The 23,379-nt window shown below is 36.9% G+C and overlaps 1 protein-coding gene across 9 annotated transcripts in view; it reads right to left on the bottom strand.

The window, feature by feature from the left end:
- Positions 1 to 23,379, bottom strand: part of bcas3 (BCAS3 microtubule associated cell migration factor) — a 402,314-nt gene that overhangs the window by 199,587 nt on the left and 179,348 nt on the right. Inside the window, exon 23 of one of the 9 annotated variants that reach the window (XM_073922837.1) lies at positions 13,141 to 14,310. Coding sequence (XP_073778938.1) covers positions 14,303 to 14,310 — 8 coding nt within the window. The 3' untranslated portion in view covers positions 13,141 to 14,302. 9 annotated transcript variants of the gene reach the window in all.

Below are 23,379 nucleotides of genomic sequence, written 5' to 3'. Positions count from 1 at the left end.
AAACGCTAGCTGGCAGTAGGTTATGTTATGTTTTGCAGGTGATTTGTTGTTTCTAAATGCTACTGGCAGCTGTGCAACAACTATAATCATAAGGTAAACACAAAACAAAAATTTCCATTTCAATCTCCTTCACGGGACTTGGCACTTGTAAACACTCGCTCCATAAGGCTCATGGCTCTCAGCATTGCCCACACTTGGCACAGCTACCAAGCTGACCAATCACAGAGCTTGCGATATGCGTTGTTGCCACATGTAATTACATATTTTTGAGAGGTGCGTGTCAAGAGCATACTCGTGGGCTTGACACTGAAATATAAATCAGCCTTAAGTTTGCACTTTGGAATTTAGGATAACATTTAAAACCATGTTAAAAAAAACATTGCAAAAGAAAGGTAAAGCAAACCACAAATAAATAAATAAATAAATAAATAATGTCAAACCACAACGCAAAAACAAAAAAATACCAAAAACAAAAACATGAAACAAAACCAAAACTGCACACACACAAAAAACTTAAAAGCTATGTGAAAAAAATATAAAACAAACAAAAACACATAACTTCTAAACAACAAGAACAAAAATTAAACAAAAACAAAATAACACAAACAAAAATAAAAAACAAAAACAAACAGCAAAAACATTTAACAAAATATAATACAAAACACATTTCCCAGTGATGGGTTGCAGCTGGAAGGGCATCCGCTGCATAAAACATAAGCTGGATAAGTTGGCGGTTCATTCCACGGTGGTGACCCCTGATTAATAAAGGGACTAAATTGAAAAGAAAATAAATGAATTAATGACTACAAAACACAAAAAGGAAGACTAAAACATAACACAAAGAAAATAAAAACAAACAACAAATAAACAAACAACTCAATTCTAAATGCAAAACACAGTAAACAAACCAAGCACACAGAAATGCAAAAAATAAAAGCTACATAAAAAACACAAACAAACAAAACACATACATGACAAAACAACCAGAACAAAAACATTAAACAAAAACATACAAAAAAAACACAAAAACTAAATAAAAATAAATAAATAAATTAAAAAAACATACAGCAAAAATTTTACAACTATAATACAAAACACAAAAAGACTAAAACACAACACAAACAATAAAAACAAACAACAAACTGCACAAAACAAACTCAATTCTACATGCAAAACAGCAAACAAACCAAAAACACACAGAAACACTGACTCACTTAAATAATACAGTTTTAGCAACTTTACAACAAGATAAATGTTTCTATACTCAGTACACAAACATGGAACTATTAGTGAATAAGACCAAAAGTGGGTGTATCTCCATCTTTGTGTATGTGTGTGTGTGTTGAAGAGAAAGAGAGTTGCTTTCTGGCAAATCCTCCAAATTTTGAGCTCAGATGTCCTCAAAACAGTTCACAATATGCAGTCGTTTTGTTTGTGGTCGGGTGTCCCATATGTTAAAACTTAATTTAAAAATTGGTGGAGCATTACATTTGGTGAAATAAAGTTTTAATACTTCACTCCGCCTGACCACAGAATCCTCTAAAGTGGAGGAAATTGAGAATAAAAGAAATAGCTGTTTGCACCTCCTCACTTTCAAGCCACAGTTAAATTGCAGCACGTTTGGACATGCAAAAGCCATTATTACAGCTTGGTTGTGATTATGGTAATACCACATCTTATTTATCAATAGGAGGATGACACCGAGATTCTGGTGGTATATGAGCGGATGGAACGGAAATGTTTTCTGAGGTTCAGCTTGCTAAGTAATTACATAACTGCAGAGATAATAATGGTGTGATTTCTGTGTGGTTGCCTTTCCAAGTGAAGGAATCAAAGAACTCAAAACTAATGTGCCCATAAGTAGTGTAAAATGATAAAAGAAGCGATAGTATTCATTTGTCAGTACTTTACTTGGCAATACAAAAATGGAAGAAGAATGTACTGGCTTGGATAAAAATATGTTATTCATTCCACCTTAGAAACAGCTTATATACAGATATACTGCATGTGTATAATACAAACCTTAAAGGGATAGTTCACCCAAAACCTTAACATTACACCTTTAAAGAGTTATAAACCTTTATGTGACTCATTCTTGCTTCTTATCTTGCTTGTCTTCCACAAAGCAAGATATTTAAAAGAAAGCTAAAAACCTGTAAACACTGATATTCACAGTGAGGAAAAATTACTATATTGAAGTCAAAGGTGTTTTCAACTTTATTCCAAATATCTTCATCTTCAACAAAAGGAAAAAAAAAAAACTTCAAGTCGATGATGAGAAAACAATGACAGAGTTAAAACATTTGGGTGAACTATCCCTTTAAATATAATAACTTATGCACATTATAATTAAGAGCCCATATTATGCATTATAAAAGGTCATATTTTGGTTTTGGGGGTCTTCAACACAGGCTGATATGCACACAAGGTCAAAAAACACTTTCATTGTCTTATAATATGCATTTATTTTTACCAAATTATCCCAATGACTCCCATATGATTTGTTCAGCGATTCATTTGTTCTAAAACCACTCCTTTGTGTGAGACCTATCTGCGCTGATTGGTCTGTTGACCCAAACTGTTGTGATTGGTCGGCTGAGTTCAACAAGAGACAGAGAGAAACACCCACCACGGTTATGAAGTATTCGGCAGAGTATGTGAGAGCCCAATGCAGGAATGCAATAAAAGAATGCAGTTAAACTCCAGCATATTTCTCTACTCTTAAACCTAACCCCAAATAATAACAATGACACACATTCACTATTAATCCACACAGTGGCAAAAGTTTATAAACTATTTTGAAAATTGACCATGCAGCGCATGTGAGGAACAGCTGATAGTGGCCATAGCAAAGACAAATGGCAGAGAATCACGAGTTCAGAAATGCATTTAAATCAGTAAAGGAAGAAGCACGCGTCACATTTTATAAAATGGTTTATAACGCAATATGTAAATAACCCCAGATTTAACCTGAGAAATACAGTTCGGCACTAATCGATATAGATACATAATTACAAGCTTAGGGGGGCATTTACAACTTACAACACACAATTAAATACATATTTTACAAACTACAGAAAACGCGGCAACAGTTTTAATTACACTTACATGTTATGATCCGGAGGAAGAAGAAACTGGTTCATACTAACTGCAACAGTTACTGACAAAGTTCCATACATAATAGTCTCTGCTGCTCCTTTTAATAGCAAACGATCGTCAAATCCTGCGTTGCAGCGTAGGTTATCATATCAAACTTCAGAAAAATAACAGGAACAAACGCATCACTAGGTTGGCTATACTGTGGTATAGTTGTGAAAATGAACTTTAACTCTTTTTCCCCCACAGCTGAATCTCAATCTGTCAGTGAACGTCATTTTAGCGTCATCATCCCTCCTGTGGTGCCCCGTGCTCCGCTAGTGTCTAAAGGGAAAGGCACGTTGACGTTTTACCGGATCTGGCACTACATATTTGGTGATGTACCATATTGACGTTAATGTGTTCAGGCAAAAGATCTGAACCCAACACAATTCATTTATTCGACTCTGAGGCGACTATTTCGTCAAAGAATCAATAGTTTTAAACACAGCACACTTTCAGATTTAAACTTCAGCTGGATGTTTTCATTTACTTAGTGCTGTTACACACTGCATGGAAAGTCTTTTTTTTTATTTCTTTAATTGTCTTCAAATCATCTGAGCTTACATTTTAAATATCCTCTACTTTTTACCCCCATTTTTAGACAGTTGGTGTATTTGGGGGCCTTGAAGTATTCAATATTTAACAAATCAGTCTCCTTTGAAAATCACTGTGTTAAAACTAAGCAAAACGGAAAGAATAATAAGCTTAGCCATCTTTTTTCATCGAATGCTGAGGTGAACACAATACATTGTGACATGGCACACTTTGGCCTCTGTAGCAATTGGAAATCTCTTCAATATGGAGGCCGGCAAAGCTGATTCAAACAGCGGGTTCGAGATCAAGCCCATATGTGGATGTTATTTAGTCGCAGATTGCTCCCATACTTTCTCTCGTCACTGCAGAACTAAAAATACAAATCCTGGCGAAACAGACTAATTAGACCAGCTTTTTGGGCGGAAATCGCAGCCTCGGAAAAAGATTAAGCGACAGTGCCATACTTTCCTTCCTAGGTATTAACTTTGTTCATCTCCTCGGGATCTCGGTCAGGTGAAGCTCAGATGAGCTCATGATGGTTTCTAAAAAGTGGATTTTACCATGTGAGTCATCATCCAGCTCACTGCGCAGCATCTGACCTTAAAGGAAGGCACGCCACAGCCCACAAACACATGGCCTTGAGAGACTCCTATATATTGGCTTCGAAAAAGCCCACCACTAATTTGAACCGTTTAAGCCACTTTAAAGAGGGACTGATTTAACTTTGATGAAAACGGAATTGCCTCTCACAATGTGTCTTTCAGTTCAGAAGTTTAACACACTGCTACCAACCACTGAAACCAGCATGCTTAGCAGCAGGATCAGTCTCTCGTAGTAAGACGGCTGTTGGCGTCATCAGTAGATTATTAAAATGCTCACTATTGAGTGCCTTTTTTACAACTATACCCAAAACCTAATGAAATGACTCCATACACTTTAAAACCCGACAGTCAACTTCATCAAATTAAGAGTGTAGTTAACTCAAATTTTACTTAAAATTAAATCTATGCATTTGAAAATAGTTCTGAACTCAGTGTTGAAGGTAATGAGTTAAATACCTCATTACTTCAAATTAAAAGGAGTAAGTTCACAGTACAACTCATATAGATTTGTAGCAAATTTGCATCCTATATGGTTTTTATTGGTTTTCTGTGAACAATCAGTCTACTTTGACCCTGTAGTGCTGTAACTGAGGCATGAAAAAGTTTGTTTTGTGTTGTTGGCATGCAGAAAATACATTTTTTATGTACCACAAAAGCAAATCTTTTCATGCACATCCAAAGGATAAGGACTTGGGCTCAAACAATATGGCAAGACCAACACCAATGTTACTGTTTGTATTTATGTTTGTTATAGTTTGTAATAGAAAAATCCTTTGAGATTTTCAAAATTATTTACATATAAAAATATTTTTTTGTGTTTGTTCAAAGTACTTAGTTAAAATGAGCTGAATCAACACAATTCTAGCTTTTTTAGACAACTTAATTGTTTTATGTTTAATCCACTTAAATTTGTAAAAAAAACAAAACAATTAAATTAAGTTAACTTCACCAATTTGCATTGTGACAACATGACAAAATTGTGTGAAACCTGGCATTTTTTACAGTGTTTGCTCTCTCAGATTGGATCTATGCTTAGTTTTTAAAAGCAGTTGGTGCTGTGTGATTTATACTTTGCTTGCATCCAATTCCTTACAATTACCACTTGAACCTAAAATAAACATTTAGAAATCTAGGAAAGCTTTAATTTAATTACAAGTGTTCATAGTGTGCTGTGTTTACAAAAATCTCATGAAATAAAGCTAACTTATATGATTTGCCAAACCCACAAGCGTTTTGTGCTGTGATTAAAAAAAGTGTTGCATTATGAAAATTTCAAAATCGATTCCGCACATGATTTTGCACCACAGCTGTACTGTTTGCACTAATGTGTAATACAAAGCATCAAAAACACATACGTAGCTAAATTCAGATATAATAATGCATGTTTGATTTCAGATATATGTTCTGCAAAGTCTGACACCAGGCGCAACAGACTGTGCCATTTAACCAGTCAGAGCACAGCAGACTGCAAAAATATCCCTAAACAAACCATTATTTCTGACTTTATAGATGTAAACTTATTGTAGGAGACATCCAAAATAAATTGTTCAATTAATAAAAAATGAAATAAATCATATATGCTCATTCTATTCATGTTTCATATATGTATCAATTACTAAAGAAAAACTTCCAATTATTTTTTAATTACTACTGTATCCCAAATTCATTCTATAGACATAAATCAATTGTGAGTTCAGTCTCCATATGCTTCATGGTGTCTATTGAGTTCCAAATCAGCCATTTACGAGGTTCTAATTCAGTTCGAATTAGCCATAAAAGACAGCTGTCAATGTAGGATGCAGGCAGTAGGCAACTCGCTAGCTTTTAAAACATGGCTTAAGCTTCTGCTCACTTTGTCACATGACCAGTTTCAGATTGAGAGTGCTAAAAAGTCAGAAGTCATAAAGTCGTAAAAATCTAATCCTTATCCTACAGGGCCAGTTCTCCATGTTCCTCCAGTCATAACAGCCACACTAAACCCAGGTTCTCCAATTCAGCATCACTGAAATGCTCACACCAGATCAAAGCAGTGAATGTGGCTACATCAGAACGGGGATTTCCAGCAGTGTTCTGCTGTCTGCACCAAAATTACTTTACTCCCTGTGTCCTCTAGGCGACAGGGATGAATTAAAATAGCCTCTAATAGGACATGATGTGGTTTATGTAATTATGCAGTGATGTTAAGCTTCTTTTACACAACACAAATTACAAATTCATCTCACAAAACACTATCTGTCATTCTGCCTTCATAAATAAACAAACAAAACCATACTCTACTTATAGTGATACTCATTACAAAAACTACAAGATAATAGATGAAAAATGTTTAGTAGTCTTCTATGAGTATTACATTATGGATATGTAATTTATATGCATGCATCTCTGAATGTAAAAAAATAAAAATAAAAAGATGTTATTTTTTTTCATGGTGCCTTACAATTTATTACTGGTTTAAATGCTTGCATGTCTTTTTAATTTAGAGGGCACCTATGATGAAAATCTTTTGTAATCTGTTTGGACAGAACTTTATATATTGTGTCCACAGTCATATTGGGGTGATATAAACAGGATTCAAAATAGGATTCAAATTCCTACCATTTTGAGGCCGACTGCAACGAGATGTAGGAGTGCAGTTTCCCCGCCCACCAAATTGATTGAAAGCCGGGTATTAACATGTCTCCATAGTAACTAGTATAATCATATCAACAAGACAGGACATGCACAAAGCAACAAAGATTAAAAGCTCTTTTCAGCTCTCAGTGATCATCAATCATCATCAAATGTGATGTGTTCAAAAAAGAATTTTACAAATTTAAAATGTTTTTAAAACAGTGGATGTTTATAATGAATTTCAATTTCAGTGATTTACTTTATCACCACAGCTGCATGTCAGTACAATTATTAAAGAAGATCCCGGTTTGTGGACATTAAATAAGTTTATTTTGCACATTAACATAATGGATATCCATACAGCAGTGGACATTAACGTGTATGCTGTCACATTTTCGGTGCAAACTAGTGCAAAGTTAAACACACACTTGTGTCTGTCTGTGTGTGTCTGTGTGTGTGCGTGAACTTTGTGACAACATTGTGTGTGACTCATCATTGCAGAAAGGTTTGAATTAACTCGACAACAAATACATCAATTAGTCATTGGGAAAGTTCTTACTGTAGTATTTCTCACAAACATTATGCGAGATCTGCTTCCTTCGTGTCTGTCACTGTGCTGTTTATCTGACACAGCCGGAAATTGAGGCACACTCAGACAGGCACAGGGGAATGGTGGGCGGGGAGAACTAGCATTAAAGGCACAGGCAACAAAAACAGCTAAAATGTGTTCAGAGCAGAAAATCCCAACGTTCTGAAAGGTATAATAAATAATCTGATAAGTGTTTTGAGCTGAAACTTTACAGACACATTCTGGAGGCACAAAAGACTTATCTTAAATTTTGAAAAAGGGGTAAAATAGGTGCCCTTTAAATTATAGACTCTCTATCACTCTATGAGAAATTATAGAATACAGTCTAAAAATAGTTATTTCAATTTAATGTTGCGTGTAATACAAATGCTGGATTTTTTTTTTAAACTAAACGAATATAACCCAACGTTCGAGTTAGTCCACATTTTACCCAATATGGGTTTAAAAAACCCAGCATTTCTTAGAGTGTAGACTTTAACAGATGTGTTCTTACATGAAATGCAGATTTTTCATACAGAAAAAGGTCAGTCTGTGTTTTCTAATTATGCTTCGTATGTATGGAATGAGCCTCAAGATACACTATGCAGTATGGAATCTGTACCATCTCTCGCTATGCAAAAAAATATTTTAAGGTCTATCTATTTTGAAAAGTGCACATTTTCTGAAACTGATGGTTTGCACAATTTTAAGATTGTGTGATATTGAGATATTGTATATGGAATCATCCTGGGTAAATAAGAAACTAAATAAATATAAAATAATAATAATAAATGTGGCGCAATGGGTAGCGCTGTCACCTCACAGCAAGAAGGTTGCTGATTCGGGCCTTGGCTGGGTCAGCTGGCATTTCTATGTGGAGTTTGCATGTTCTCCCCGTGTTCATGTGGGTTTCTTCCGGGTGCTCCGGTTTCCCCCGACAAATCCAAAGACATGTGCTAGGTGAATTGGGTAAGCTAAATAGCCCATAATGTATGCATGTGAATGGGTGTGTATGGGTGTTTCCCAGTGATGGGTTGCAGCTAAAAGGGCATCTGCAGCGTATAACATATGCTGGATAAGTTGGTGGTGCATTCCGCTGTGGTGACCCCTGATTATTAAAGGGACTAAGCTGAAAAGAAAATGAATGAATGAATAATAATACTAACTTTCTGGTTATTAATAAAAGAGAGGCACAGCCTCTTTGTAGCACCACGTGGTCGCCGTGTGACTAAACTGCATTAGGGCCTGGAATTTTGGGAAAGTTTTAAAGTGAGTGCAGCTTGAAATGAGGAGGGTAAAATAAGTACTCAGCATAGGCAAGAATAACAGTCTGGCCAAGCTGCTTTAGAAACATCTGTGTCTAATTACAAACTACATCCTACCAGAGATCCACAGCAACAAGAACAACTCAGGCAAAGAGCTGAGAGTTCAGGAATGATGTCAAATTCAGGTTCCACCGAACATCGACATATTTAGCCTCTGAGTTTGTGCGAGACTATTCCAAATGCCAAACGAAAGCATCATTTGGCCAGAGGTAAACATTCGAATGAGCCGTTCCTCTAGTGTTTGTGTGTTCAAAGCAAAAACAACAAGACAGGCACATGCGGGGAGTGTGAGGCTTTTTATAGCAAAACGGCGATATCATGTTATCGCTAATTTAGGGCCAGAAGGAACGATCGTGACTTCAAAAGGCAATGGAACATGGAACTCAACCAGAGCCTGAATAAAATGAGCAGAGTGTGTAAACTGGCTGAAATCCGGAACAAACAGCGAATTGGCAAACTGTGCGTGTCCAGCTGTGCTCTTTTTTTTTTTCTCCACTCTCTGCTTTCCCTCAGTGCTCAATTGAGATTTGAGACAGACAGGCGGACACATGCGAGCACGCACATGCAAAAAATGCGAAATGACCATTAGTGTCATGCCGCGGCATTTGCATGTCTAGCGTGTGACTTTAAACTCACCACGACATGGCTAGCAAGTGACAGTGGTGATCAATGTCTGTCATGGCCAGTTTATGAGCGTGGCTTACGAGTGATCGAGCGTGGTGGCAGCCTGCTAGTGCCATGTCACCGCCGGACGGCCCAGAGCCATGTTTCTGCACCAGCATGTCAGCTGTCCATTATCCACAGTGACAGGAGTGGCTATAACCCAAAGTGGCACAGAGATGGCTTCTTAACACATGAAAAAGAAACATCATGTTCTCGCGAAGAATTTGAATATTTTATCCAGGAATAAAAACTGACTAGAAATGCCCTTGACTGCACTTAATGTACCAACGACTTATATATAAGATCATTAGTGGCATGAATGATGAGATCATGAGCATTAATCACTTTAAGGCAATAAATGAAACATGAAAAAAGTACATATTCAACATTTTTTGGATAAAATATGCATATGTATGTTTTCACCCAAAAAGACCAGATCTTTAGCTGTTTTGAGACCTTCCAAAATTGAGAAAAAAAAAAAACATCAAATAAGAGAGCTCTGATTTTAATTATCTAGCTGCTAGTGATAAATAAGAAAGCACTGATTTTAATACTCTGTCTGCTACTGATAAATAATAAAGCACTGATTTTTTAAAATACAAACGAATCTGCCTGTGTAATTTTAAATATGACACAAAAATCAAATATTTGTAAAGGTGAAAATGCTACAAATTATTATATTTTTTTTTTTATCAACATTAAAATCAAGTGCATGGAAAAATAAAAATTACATTGGGATTAATTTTTAAAATCAAAATGAACTGTTACATTTTAATGTTAAATTCTGAAGGAGTACTGGATCTTATGAAGGTCAAAAAATAAAAATACCAAAAAGGCAATAATTAATTTAGTTGAGGGACATCATCCCCAATATTAAACTTATGTGCCAGAAGTCATGATCCCCAGCGATCTAATCCTCATAGGTCACTGGAGAACACTCACTTTCACTTGGATTATAATTCTGCCACCATATGAACTACAACTCCCTTAAGGCACCACCCACACACACCTGTTCTGGTTCTCCATCTCTCTCTCTCACACACACACACACACGCACGCACGCACGCACGCACACACCCACACACACACACACACACACACACACACACACACACACACACACACACACACACACACACACACACAGCTGAGAGATGCTCAAGACTGATTACACAGATTAAATAAATGGCTCAATGTGACAGACTTTGCTGAGTCTTTTTTGGTTACCCTGCAACATTAAGAAGTGTTCTTCTAGTCTAGTCTTTTCGTGTCTGACCCTTGCCTTGTTCTCTTAGTTACATTGTCTGCAGCATGTATCGACCATTTGCTGACCTGACTAGACTTCTGGATTTGTCTGTATGTACCCGTTTACCCCTGTGTTTGACCATTGCCTGTATGACTATTCTTTAATAAAGCTGCATGTGGATCCTCAACCCCATTGTCATAACCGTACATTACACTTTGCTCTCTAAATATTTATAATAAAACATTTAAATCATTTTAAATTCATATTGAAATTGAGCGTAACAGAAATCTATATTATTTTTACATTTTTTCACGTGTACAACATGTTTCCCAGTCAATATGCAGGTCCTTGGGGAGAGCTTTTGTGGCCTGAAAGGACAGATTTTATGACTTCACGTTTCTCGAAACGTATGGCATTTATATACTGCTGTGAAAATACACAAAAATCTTATAAAATGTTCTTTTATAAATCTCAAGAACTACTGGACAACCATTGGACAAATTTTTAAAAATCTTCAAAACCATCCTCAAAACTCTTGGACTAAATAAGTAGCTTATTACTAATGTTTCAATACTATTATATCAATCAAGAAATAAGAGCTGTGGGTCCATAGGCTTTCTCCGTCTCGCTGCTGAGGGTAGATGGGTAGACATGGCTTCTTATGCTTGGTTGTGTGCTCCAAGGGCATATGCTTTGAGTTCAGTCATTCGCAAATGATTTAAAAGCCAATTATGTTGTTGTTGCTGTTGTAATTACCCATATACAGCGGATGGTTCTGTGGTCTAATTGATTACCATCAAGGCATTTGTTTCAGCAACAGAAGCTGTAGAGGGGGAAAAAAACTACACAAATGTTTCTCTTTAATTTAAGAGCCGTGTATTTTGTATCCTTTCCTCATAACAAGTCAAAATGACCTGATGATCACCTGAATTGCAAGAAAAACTTTAACTCGAGCGCTTTTTTTTAATCTACGGATCTGTGTGTGTTGTTGACGGCTCCACCAGCTGAAAAAGACACCCATGGTGTGTAAAATAGCCTTGAAGAGGCGATTTCTCTGTTTGAGCTGCTGTTGTGAAGTGACATTTACCTAATTCCGCTCTAAACCTCATTGCAATTAGTGGGCGGCTGATAGTGATGCGGGCTGACTAACACGGCCAGCGTCAGCTTCTAAACTAGTCCTCGCACACCCACGGTAGACGCTCAAGTCCAGGAAGCAGGAGCTGGAAGGCTGCTGCATGCTCCAGTAAACAGACGTGTTTGCTACTTGCCCGCGCCACGTTTTTGCGCCTCGCTTCACCCCCTCCAAACACCGGGTCGAGTCAGACAAGCCTTAATGGACACTCTCTTTTCGGCTGTTGGTGACTTTTTCCGACTGCAACTGCCAGGAGACAAGCTCCATAATTACATCGGAGGCTCCGGGGAGGAGGGAAGTGTGGGGTGTCCGACTTGTTAGGCCTCAACAATGGCTCAGACCAAATCAGTGAAGATTGGACAAAGACGCGCACAAGTTACGCTTTCTGCCATTGGCAAAATGCACGCCAGAAGCAACAGAACCAATTAAGAGTTGACTGCAAGGGCCTGCTGTGACCTGGTTTCTATACTTTCTAAAGAACAAATACTGAGACGTACATTTAAGCATTTACTGAATAGGCTGAGATGTGACAGGATTCATAGCCGCAGAGAGCAGCATGATTCACAAGAAGAGTGCATGCTTTTTCCTGGAGATTACTAACTGTTCCTCCTCTTATCTTCCTAACATTGACTTATACAGTATGCATGCTCATCACAACTGGTTTCTTAAACTATATTTTAGCGTCACAGATATATTTATGTAAAAAAAAATAAAAAAATGAAACCACATCCTTATTCTGAAGTGAATTACTTAGAATTATTAATCACATCACTGTACATTGTATTACATTTTAAAGGAATAAAAATGCTTTTTAATTACTAAAAATTTAGTACATTCAAAAACAAGTGCTGTACTTTTTCCTTTTAAATAATATTTTTAGTTTGTCTGTTTTTGTTCAAAAAAATTACAAAAGACATTTTGGGATCAGAGTATCAAATATATTCAAATGCAAATCCTCATTTTGATGAAGTTTAAAGTAATTCAAGAAAACAAATGCAGCCCTGGTGAGCATAACAGATTTTTGTAAGCATAAAAGAGAATGAAATGAGGCCTAATATTTAATAATAGGCCTAATATTCCCGTTCAAGTGACAAATCCAAAATATTTTTCAAGCAAATAAATATACAGTTCATTGTAAAACCCAACAGTCAACTTTATCAAGTTAAATAAGTGTAGTTAACTCAAAATTGACTGAGTTAATTCAACTTGATTAAAAATTGATGTGAACTCAGTGTTGAATGTAATGAGTTAAATACCTCATTAATTCAACTTAAATGGAGTAAGTTCAGATTACTCATATAGATTAGTTTTAACTTAAATGGTTTGTAGCAATTGGTTTCCTCAAACAGTTTGAGTTACCCTAACTTATTGGGTTTTACAGTACTCGGAGTTCTCTTCATTTACTGTGCTCAAATTGCTTCATTTACTCAAATGGATTAAGTTCACAGTACTCATTAGGATTAGTTTTTTAATTTAAAAGGTTTGTTGCAATCGGTTTACTCAAATGGTTCGAGTTACCTTAACTTTTGGGTTTTACAGAGTAGGAAATAATTCAAAACCTATATTATGCATTTTGATGCATTATTAGTATGTTGTTGCTTATTTTTTTATTTATTTATTTATTTATTTTTTTGCAGCATGCAATGTATAGTTTTTTGGCCATCAAACAATTATCAGCAAATCATTATCAGAGATGGAAATTTGACTTTAGTACAACCCTATCACCCAATTTCAGTCACTGTGTAAACTAAAACAGTAATGTTTGTCTGTGGGTCTGGGTGGCGTGACCTGCGCCTTTTCCTGCCACCATTATATCATCATTGATATCTCCAATGTTTTTGCAATGTTTTGTAGCAATCCACAAAGCCAACTCAAGGAAAAATTGTGCAGTGAACTGAATTGAAACTGCCAGTGGCCTTCTGGCAAAAGGTCAAGAGGGATAAATTGAGGACGCCTAGTCTAATGGAGATGCAGTTTGAGGACTTGAGCCACACCGAGAAGCCTTTTCTGTTAAAAGGGGGTCACTAAGAGTAGAAGCTGTGAGTTTTGTGCAATATAAAAAACCTGTTGTGGAACAGGATGTGAGAGGTTAATTGGTACCCTGTGTGAAAGCTGTTAACGAGTGAGCGAGTGGAACACCCAGGATGCACTGGGACATACCAGCAGTGCCATGAGAAATAAACGAGCGTGGGGAATATTTCCTTTGGCCTCGGTATCGTCCTCTCTAAAGGATACTGGTCACGCCTGCAAGCTGGGCCGTGTTAACAATGTCTCGCTGCACCTCGCCGGTTCACACTGTTGGAGCACTCACAAGCGCACTCATGCGGACACACACAAACGCACTTTGGGCTCTTATGGCTGGGCACCTTCTCTTGTGATTGCTCACTGGTTCCATAAGGAGTCTGAAGTGGAGCGCTGTGGGCGGACAGGGGACGTGGGTGTAGAGGACCAGCCAGCGTAAAGGCCTGTTTAGTCCAGAGGCCATCATGAGCCTGGGGGCAAAGCAGACAACCTAATCACTCTTCTAATGGTACACAGAGTCTTTCTTATGTCTGAGCTGTGAGCCTTGGGCCATGTGCCACTTCCAGCCAATACTACAATAGCCAACACAGAACCTCCCCCTACTCAACCAAATCTTTTGTTTTCTTTGCTCTGAAGAATCGCTGTTTGTATACAGGCCTCATTCCATTGGCTTCCTGTAAACATTTAGACAGGATGCTCACAGAGATGTTGCTATATTGACTTCACCTCCATCTGACAGGTGAAGGCTCTAGAGAGGCACCCTCTGCACTTTTCCCCCCAAACGCCTGTGACCGTCTGAAAATGTGCAGTGCTCACTCAAAAGACAGCTTGTTCAGACAAATTACATGCTGTTTGTGGTGTGTGTCGCCGTAGAAGACAGTGCATCACTTCGATGTGCCTTCCGCCTGCTGCCATGCAGTTCTGGGGAAGTAAGGTGTTTCTCTCAAGTGACAACACTTAAGACTTTCACCCATAGCACTATGGAAACATCCCATAGCCATCTTACACAGCAAACCAATGATGCACAAGCAATCCCATTTCACACTCTCAGATTGGAGAGAGACAAACAAAACTCTATGTGATCTCGGCTACAAATCTGTAGAGTGCAAGATACGGTGAAAGCAAGAGGTAAATCAAATAGTGTCACCAAAAGATTTGATGTCATTTTAAACACAGCAGTAGACACCCTCTGTGTTGCAAGTTTTAAGGTTTCTATTTAAGTTTATTTTTTTTTAAAGAATAAATTTGCAAAGGTAAATATGAGCAATTTACTGTAGGTTAGTCGATTGCACAAAGGGTGTTCAGCTTGAGCATGATTTACTAATCAAAAGTTGATTTTAATATTTTTTTTAAATTCTATATATTTTTCTAAGCAGTTAAATGAAAAATACATTCAAATAAAACAATAGAGCTTTCTATTGTACAGTACTAGATCATTTGCTGTAAATTAAAGCAGTTTAATAAACAAAAAGACTGCCAGATTACATACTTATAGAAGTAAAACACATCTTACTAAATCATATTCTATTTTCTGGCATAGTTAGAACTAATAATAAATAATAATAATAAAAAAATAAACTTACTGGCCAATTGGAAAGTAACACTGCTCCACATAACTGGATGTTAGGAAGTGTTATTTTGTAGCAAAGTTATTACTCAAAATAACAAAAGGTGCAGAATAACAATCTTACTGTTCTTTAAGGTGTTCTAAGTCCCTCACCTTGGGGAACAAAGAAACATGGGGTAAATTGTAACACAGAGTTTTAAGGTATTTGCTCAGGGTTAACCATTGCATGCTTCCAAGGTTTTCACCACAGTGTCGGCAGACGTCTTCTTGCCAATTATTGAAAAAGTTTGGTGAAATTTGCATAAGAAACACAGGAGAAACCATTTTTGCAGCTTAAAAGTATTCTTGATTATAGTCGATTTTTTAATTTTTATTTAAAACAAATCTGTGAAAGTATAAACGTAAAATCTTATATTGCTGTGATCACCTTTTTCTAGGCTAAAAGATGAAAGCAATTTGAAGAATGTAAAAAACACACAATAACTGTGAGCCAGTTTTGAGAATAACACAGCGGCGTTAGTTATAACAGTGTGTAACAGTTAAGCCATGCGCTGTTGGACACAAATTAAACTAACAAAATATTTTTTGCATTTTGACTTTAATGTTGAGAAATTTTTATGTAAAATATTTTTTAAAAGAAAATATTTTTAATATAAAATTTTTTTTATTGCTAATAATGCAAATACATGCACTGTATAATAAATAATAATGCAAATAAATCCAAATGTGTTTATCCAATAGATAAACATATAAATAAATAAATAAATAAATAATAAACATACTGTGCTATGGAGAATAGAAAATAAATTGTGCTAAGAGGAAATATAACTACTATTTAAAGTAAACAGAAATTAAATTAACGCTGTAAAATCTGCCTTTTTAAGCACGTGTTACAACTAACCCTCTGTTACAACTTGCCCCACTGGTTGGGTAAATAGTAAAATTTTTACTGGCACTTTTGGCAATACTGCACAGAAACCATAGGTCCGGCGATCATACAACCAGTGCTCATTTGTAGGAGTCTTTTGTGTTGTTGGTAAAAAATATGTTTTGTCTAACCCCATTACTTTGTTTATTATTTGGCCACAAACAAAAAGTGTTTACTTTGTGCCCTGCTCTCCCTATACCATCAGTTATTTTATCCAAACCAGCATCATCATCTCAAACCCCACACCCCACTAAAATCTAAAGGACCAAGCAGGAAGTTCTGCGTACTAAAGGAACTGCATTCATCTGCCCACCATGTGTACAAATCCAACTCTAATCAGTGGCCAGACTGCAATAATTAAGGTAAAAGAACCATGAGATGAGTTTTACAGCCTTTGCCAATCCATGTATTTGAACATATATGAAGCACTAGAGATGACACTGTCTGACATGCATTACAATGGGCATTCTATGAAAAAAAACATTGTTCAACAACAACACTCTCTCTACAGTAATGTTGTACACCAGTGGTCACCAAACCCTCAGCCAATGTGTATCCCTAAACTTGGCCTTGCTGAAAGCAAAATTTACCCATCAAAAATAAATAAATAAATAAATAAACAGAAATATAGAGCTACATTTAACATTTGCATTTCCAGCTTGAACTATGTAAATGCACTAGTTTAACCTACTTTACACTTTAAAATTGAAGAAACCAAGAAAATATGCGAAGATGCACATGGATGACATTGTAGGCTGACCATTTGGGTGACAATGCACTGTGACATTAACAGTAATCAGATTATATGAAGTGTCTGTAAACTAAAAAATAAAAAAAAGATGGGTAAAATGATTTTCAATGACACCTCTGCAGGTAGCCTACTACATCAGCATTTTATAAATGAGCTGTAATACAACTCTAATATTAACACTAATATTACTACTAATATTAATACATTAAAAAAAATTATATAATTCAGCAATTGTAACTGCAGTTTTGTGCAATATTTTGCAGCACCAATTCACAATGTTATTAGAAAGCAAACTACCGCTAGCAGTTGAATATTATTGTGGAAGCTTAGAGTCTGATCACACTGAACGCACTGTTTCAGTTGGGGGCACTTTTTAAAGATGCTTTTTCATAGCGCTGATAGCTTTGTATACTGATTATGTGCCTTCGAAGTCATTAAAAAACATGTTTTTTACAACTCATGTGCTGTATTCATGCATAGAAAATACTAGCGTGTCACAATTAGGTATGGTACGATAACAGTTTCAAGGTATACTGTGGTTTGGAAAACTCAAGGTTTTAAAACCACCAAAATTTTTCTGCTATATCGGCCCTAAGGTATATGTAAATGTTTTTATTTACTTTTTAAAAAACGTTTTTTAGGACAACAGTATCTCCAGCAAAAAAAAAAAAAAGCCATTTTAAATTGTAAATAAATCTACATTTTTGAAACAAATAAAAACAGCAGAAGTCAGTGACTCATTAGAATTATTTAGCCTGACATATTTACAGCTCCAAAATATTTTAAATGATTCTCAAAATAAAATATATTGTGTTCATAATTTTTTTTTTTTTACCCAGTCATTTAAAAAGATTGTAATTTAGAGCAGTAATCACAATACCGTGAAACCGTGATATATTTAACCAAGGTTATCATGCCGTCAGAATTTTATATAGGCCCATGCCTAGTCAAAATGCGTGCATGTCGTTCCTTATTGGTGCGCACAAGCCGAGCATCTCCATTTGAAATAATGACCTTGAGTGCACAGAAGACATGATTTGTAAACAGCCTTTACTTTGAGGCTGGCTCCTCGCAGGGTGCAGGATGTCTTATGAAGAGCTGTATACAGTAAACAGCAGTTGAATCAAGAAAAATAAAGAGAACTCCTTATAAGGGGGTTAAAATTAAACTGCAGTTGAACCACAACTGTCTGTATATCTGTAACACTATATCTTCAGGTACTTTGACCTGTTGACCTGTGGTCTCATGTAAATTCTTTTTTTCCTTTTTACAATAAGTTATGTGTTCTGGTTTATGTCTTCTCAATGACAATTCTAATTTCTGTATAAGTACACTAAAGAAGAGAATGTTGTTTGCTGGTTTTACAGCTACAACGAAGGCCTTCATAAAAAAAATAAAAATAAAAAAATAAAAAATTTACACCACACGTGTGCAAAAACATTTTGGATTCATATCCTCCTTAAAATAGTGACTTGTGAAGATACAATAGCACAAATTAATAAGGCTAAACCTAGTACCATTGATGCATGGTAATGTTCTTCTTTCAATATTTTAGACTATATACTATAAAGCAGGGTTATTCAATTAATTTGTCATAAGGGCCAGTTTATGAAAAGCATCCCAAATCAGTGGCCTGAGAGATATAACTTGCAATATGAGTGATGACACAACAGCATATAAGAGCCCATGTGTTGTAGTTTTGCTCCTTAAGAAAGCCACGTTGGATTTTTCTACATTAGAATGTTACTATATTATATTTTGAAACTACATAATATCAGTGCATTGTACAAAACTTTTTTTTTTTTTTTTTTTTTTTTTTACAAACATTCAAAAGTTGTATTTCAAAGCAAAACAAAAGCAGTGCATTGTTTAGGTAGAATTCTACATTCAGACACATTCATAGGCTATGTTTTGAACTGCAAAACATAGATTTTGGCTGTTTGGTTATAGATTTTGGCTGTATGTTTATTTAGTCCGAAGAGTAATTGGTTTCACGGTTATAACATCTAATATAGATTTAACCTTTATATTTGGCAAGTATTTAAATGAACTCTTGTTATAATCTGCGTTCGTACATGCATAATCATTTTAATAATTTGTAATAATTTGTCTATATCTTTTGTTTACATTGCACTGACAGCCACGCACAACTCTTACTGCTAAAGCGTGAGACTTTTTTACTGGGTGCGCCTGTATATTGGCATTTATTCTAACATAATTTAAAAGGCATGATTTGTGAATGATCTGCTGCTATAGTTAATCTAGTGTGCGTGCGTATTAGCCTTGGTATACAAGTTGGAACTTTAAACTAGCGCACAGATGGCATAACTTTGTTTACTTGCAGCAGTCATTCAAATCTGCCGTGTGAGGACATTTTGATTTTGCCGGTAAGTATAATGCCAATAAAAGAAAAAACGGTGAACAAAAAATAACTGTGTGCAAGCATTGTTTTACACATATAACCATGACTGCAGCGCCATCACCCAGCAATATCACTGTCTGAAGGCAGGATAGCAGAGAAGGTAATAAAGTCCTTCAAATAGAAACAATTCCTCGCTGAATCTTTCAAGCAAACATACCCAACTGGTTCTGAGAGACACATAAAATAACAAAGGCAGTGCAGGTGTTTATTTCCACATAGCAGGTAGTAATCGGCACAAACTTGGCTGCCCTTCGGCGCCTCCGGCTCCGACTCGGCATCGGCGAGTGTTATCCGGGCCAAGTGTGGCCCGCAGCTCGCTCATGCACATGTGTTTGTGATTACAGTGCTTTACACTGGCCCGATTCCGGTCAACCATATCTGGCCCGAATCTGTCTGTAGAGTCCGGGCTGCTTCTGGCAAGGACTCGGCTTGTTTAACTGATGACAACCGAATAAATTCTTATTTCATCTAGTATTTTGTAAGCTCCACATTAATTGATAATTTAAGAAAATATCCATGGTACGACAAAAACAAAATAATAAGAATATTTTGTGTGGATGGTCGCAATGTTTAGATGCAAACAAAACAATATTAATTATAAATGGATTATACATTGCTAAAGATTTGCAGCCGTTTTCGGTGATTGGAGGTGCCGGCTTTTGACATTTTATAAAAGCACTCGACAGTCTCGCATTTTTTAAGCCCCAAGATAATTAAGATGGTTTATTTATGTTTACTTAAGTACAAATATGTTTATTTGAAATGGCCAATTTATCTTTATTAACTTAACATGTATGTTTATTTTCAAAGTGTAGGATTTTATGTGTTCCCCAGTTTGTACATGGGCTGCAGCAGCTGTGAGATTTCAGTGTTAATTTTTATTTTATACAACAAACTAGGAACTAGTGTACTTTTCTTGACTTTCAAGTAAAACAAAATGAGTATTGCAATTAGTTGTTTTTATTTTTTTCTCCCTAACCTCTTACTGTTCCTATTGCCTATAGAATAAAAAAAAAAACATGTGTCAAGCCAAGAGAACTGAACCGAACAGAAAACCGAGGTATGTATTGAACCGTGGGCTAACTGTATTGTTTCATCCCTAATATTAACACATTAAACATAACTCTTAAAGCTTAATATTCAGTCAATTTTACAATAATCTAATTTGCACTGCTTTTAGAATATACAGATTAATCATCATAAAACTTGATTAAACCACAAATCTTTGATAAAAGAACTTTAAAGTGGACGTATGCATGGAAAATATATTCTATAACAAAAATAAACACATTTAACCAGCAATTATTATGTAATTTGAGTCAAATTCACAACAATCTCATTTAAGCTTGTATTAATATGCTCATATCAATAATTTTAAAATTATGAGATAAAAAAGAAGTAGAATCTTAATCTTTGTTATTCAAAGTCATGAACAATGAGCCTGAAAATAAAGTTATATTAATATCAACAACACTCTCACAAAATACCCAGCTGATTCAGTCGTTGCCTAACGACAAAAGAAAAGCACATCAAGCTCCTTTTTTTTTGTAAAAGAAAAGGCAGTGGCGTTCACTTGTATTGCATCATTAATGTACTAATTCTGAAACCAAACCGTTACTAAGAAGCAGCATTTTAAAAACTTCTTCGTGGGCCGAATGAAAGTGTTCAGCAGGCTGCATATGGCCCGCGGGCCGTAGTTTGCTCACCTTTGATTTAAACACTATTTAAATGTTTTCGCCTACTCACGCCACTAACTTATTGTCAGGTGACTCACGCTCTGTGAACCCTTCAACTGCAGCTTGTGTTGTATTGAACAGACGCACGTCACTTCAGAACTATAGTGGCTTTTTGTCGACAGAACTAAATTTATTAATGATGTCTTGGTCCCACTATTTGTAGGGCCGGAACAAACTGCCTCGGGGGCCAAGTTCGGCCTGCAGGCCGCCAATTGAATAGCCCTGCTGTAAAGCAATGACCATATAAAGTTTTTTTTTTTTTTTTTTCAGATTGAAAAATTGTTGATATGTCTGTTGCTCCCTTTACCCTTTGTTTGTTTGTTTGTTATTCTGTTAATCTTAAGACAATAAAACGTTGATCACAAAAAAGGGGAGATAAAGAAATGCAAAAAAAAGTCCCCTTTCCAGATTTGGGTCTCCCCTTCATTGCAAGTCCATGGCAGTTTTATCCAAGACCACCAGGAGGGGAAATGTACGGAAAGTGCCCACAACCAAAAAGAACATCTTTCAAGTTCACAGCAAAAATAGTATACATCAAGCCACTTGCTAAAATGTAAACTTAAAGGTTAGTGGTTGGGTTCAACAGAGAGTATGAGCAACAGCAGCAGTGACGCTTGCCTTAGTTAATAATGAAATGCAGCGAGGCCCAAAGGAGGCGTCCTGGCTGTAGAGCGAGGTGTCAGAATAGAGAGTACAAGCGCTCCAGGTCTGATATGAAGGCGTTATATTCGCTTGGACAGGAAAGCTCGCCACCTTTGGATTGGCTTGTCACAAATCTCCCACCACCGACAGCATTAAAACAGTTAGTGCTGCTGCCATGATAATCGCGTTCTCTCTTTCCATCCCACCACACAACTTTCCGACACGTACCATCGACCGGGTCACCGCAGACACACGTACACCCTGACACCTCAGCCACAGCACATCTGAGCAGAGCTTGTTTTGCTCGTCTCAGGAGGGTTAAAATTGTGTGTCTGTGTCTGCGCCGTCTCCTCCCTTTCCCCTCCTGCTCATCTGCCACAAACTAAATGATCCTTTCATTTCCTGCCGGGCCGCTGGGCCCTGAGGTGGCGGCCACGGTCGGACTCGGCGGCTCTGCTCCCATGTGAAGTTCACAGCTCTTCCTCTTAGCTGCTGATCCACTATCATAACAGAGCTTAGCATGGCACTTCCTGTCTGGGACAGAATCGCGTGAGCTTTGCCACGTCTCGGGCATATCTTCACCTGTGTGAGAAGCAGCAGTGACTGAATTCACTGCATGGGTACTTGCACACACATAGGTAAACAAAACGAACACAAAAAAGGACACAATGGTGCTAAATGACACACATACTCACAAACCCCATTCCTCTGAGGCCTGACTCCGGAACTGACTTAGGAAGTAACTTAATGGTTACCAAACCTTTAGGGGGACTGGGTGAGCGGCGTTGGGCTAAACATGTGTTTAGAGCAGACAACATCAGCAATCACCACTTGACCCCTCAGCAGAAAAAGGGTCACATACCACTCCCCCTTTCTTCAAGTGCTCAAAGAAAAAACGAGAGGAAAAAATGTTTAACAGATAATATAATCAAGTGAAAGCGCTCGCCTGTAGTGAAGGGACTGCAACCATGCTGATTCCCATATGTTGGAAATACACAGAGCAAGGTCCAGAGGCTCCATCGGGGATTTCTCAGGCCTCAAAGGGACGAAAACACACACACATACACGTATACACACATATAGCCATGCTTTACATAGGAGAAATGCTATTTTTGTATCTGTAAATAGCAAATAGAAGGTAAGATGATGATGTTTCAAAGAAATTAAATGTTTAAAAAAATCTATATAAATTTAAATTAAGAGTGTCGCGGTGGGGCAGTGGGTACCACGATCGCCTCACAGCAAGAAGGTTGCTGGTTCGAGCCTCGGCTGAGTTAGTGGTCATTTCTGTGTGGAGTTTGCATCTGTGGGTTTCCTCTGGATGCTTTGGTTTCCCCCACAAGTCTGTGGTACAGGTAAATTGGGTAAGCTAAATTGTTTGTGGTGTATGTGTGTGAACAAGTGTGTATGGATGTCTCCCAGTGTTGGGTTGCAGCTGAAAGGACATTCGCTGTGTAAAACATATGCTGGATATGTTGGCGGTTTATTCTGTT

Source organism: Danio rerio, chromosome 15 (assembly GCF_049306965.1).
Source record: "Danio rerio strain Tuebingen ecotype United States chromosome 15, GRCz12tu, whole genome shotgun sequence".
NCBI lineage: Eukaryota > Metazoa > Chordata > Actinopteri > Cypriniformes > Danionidae > Danio > Danio rerio.
This window is presented reverse-complemented; position numbering and strand designations above follow the sequence as displayed.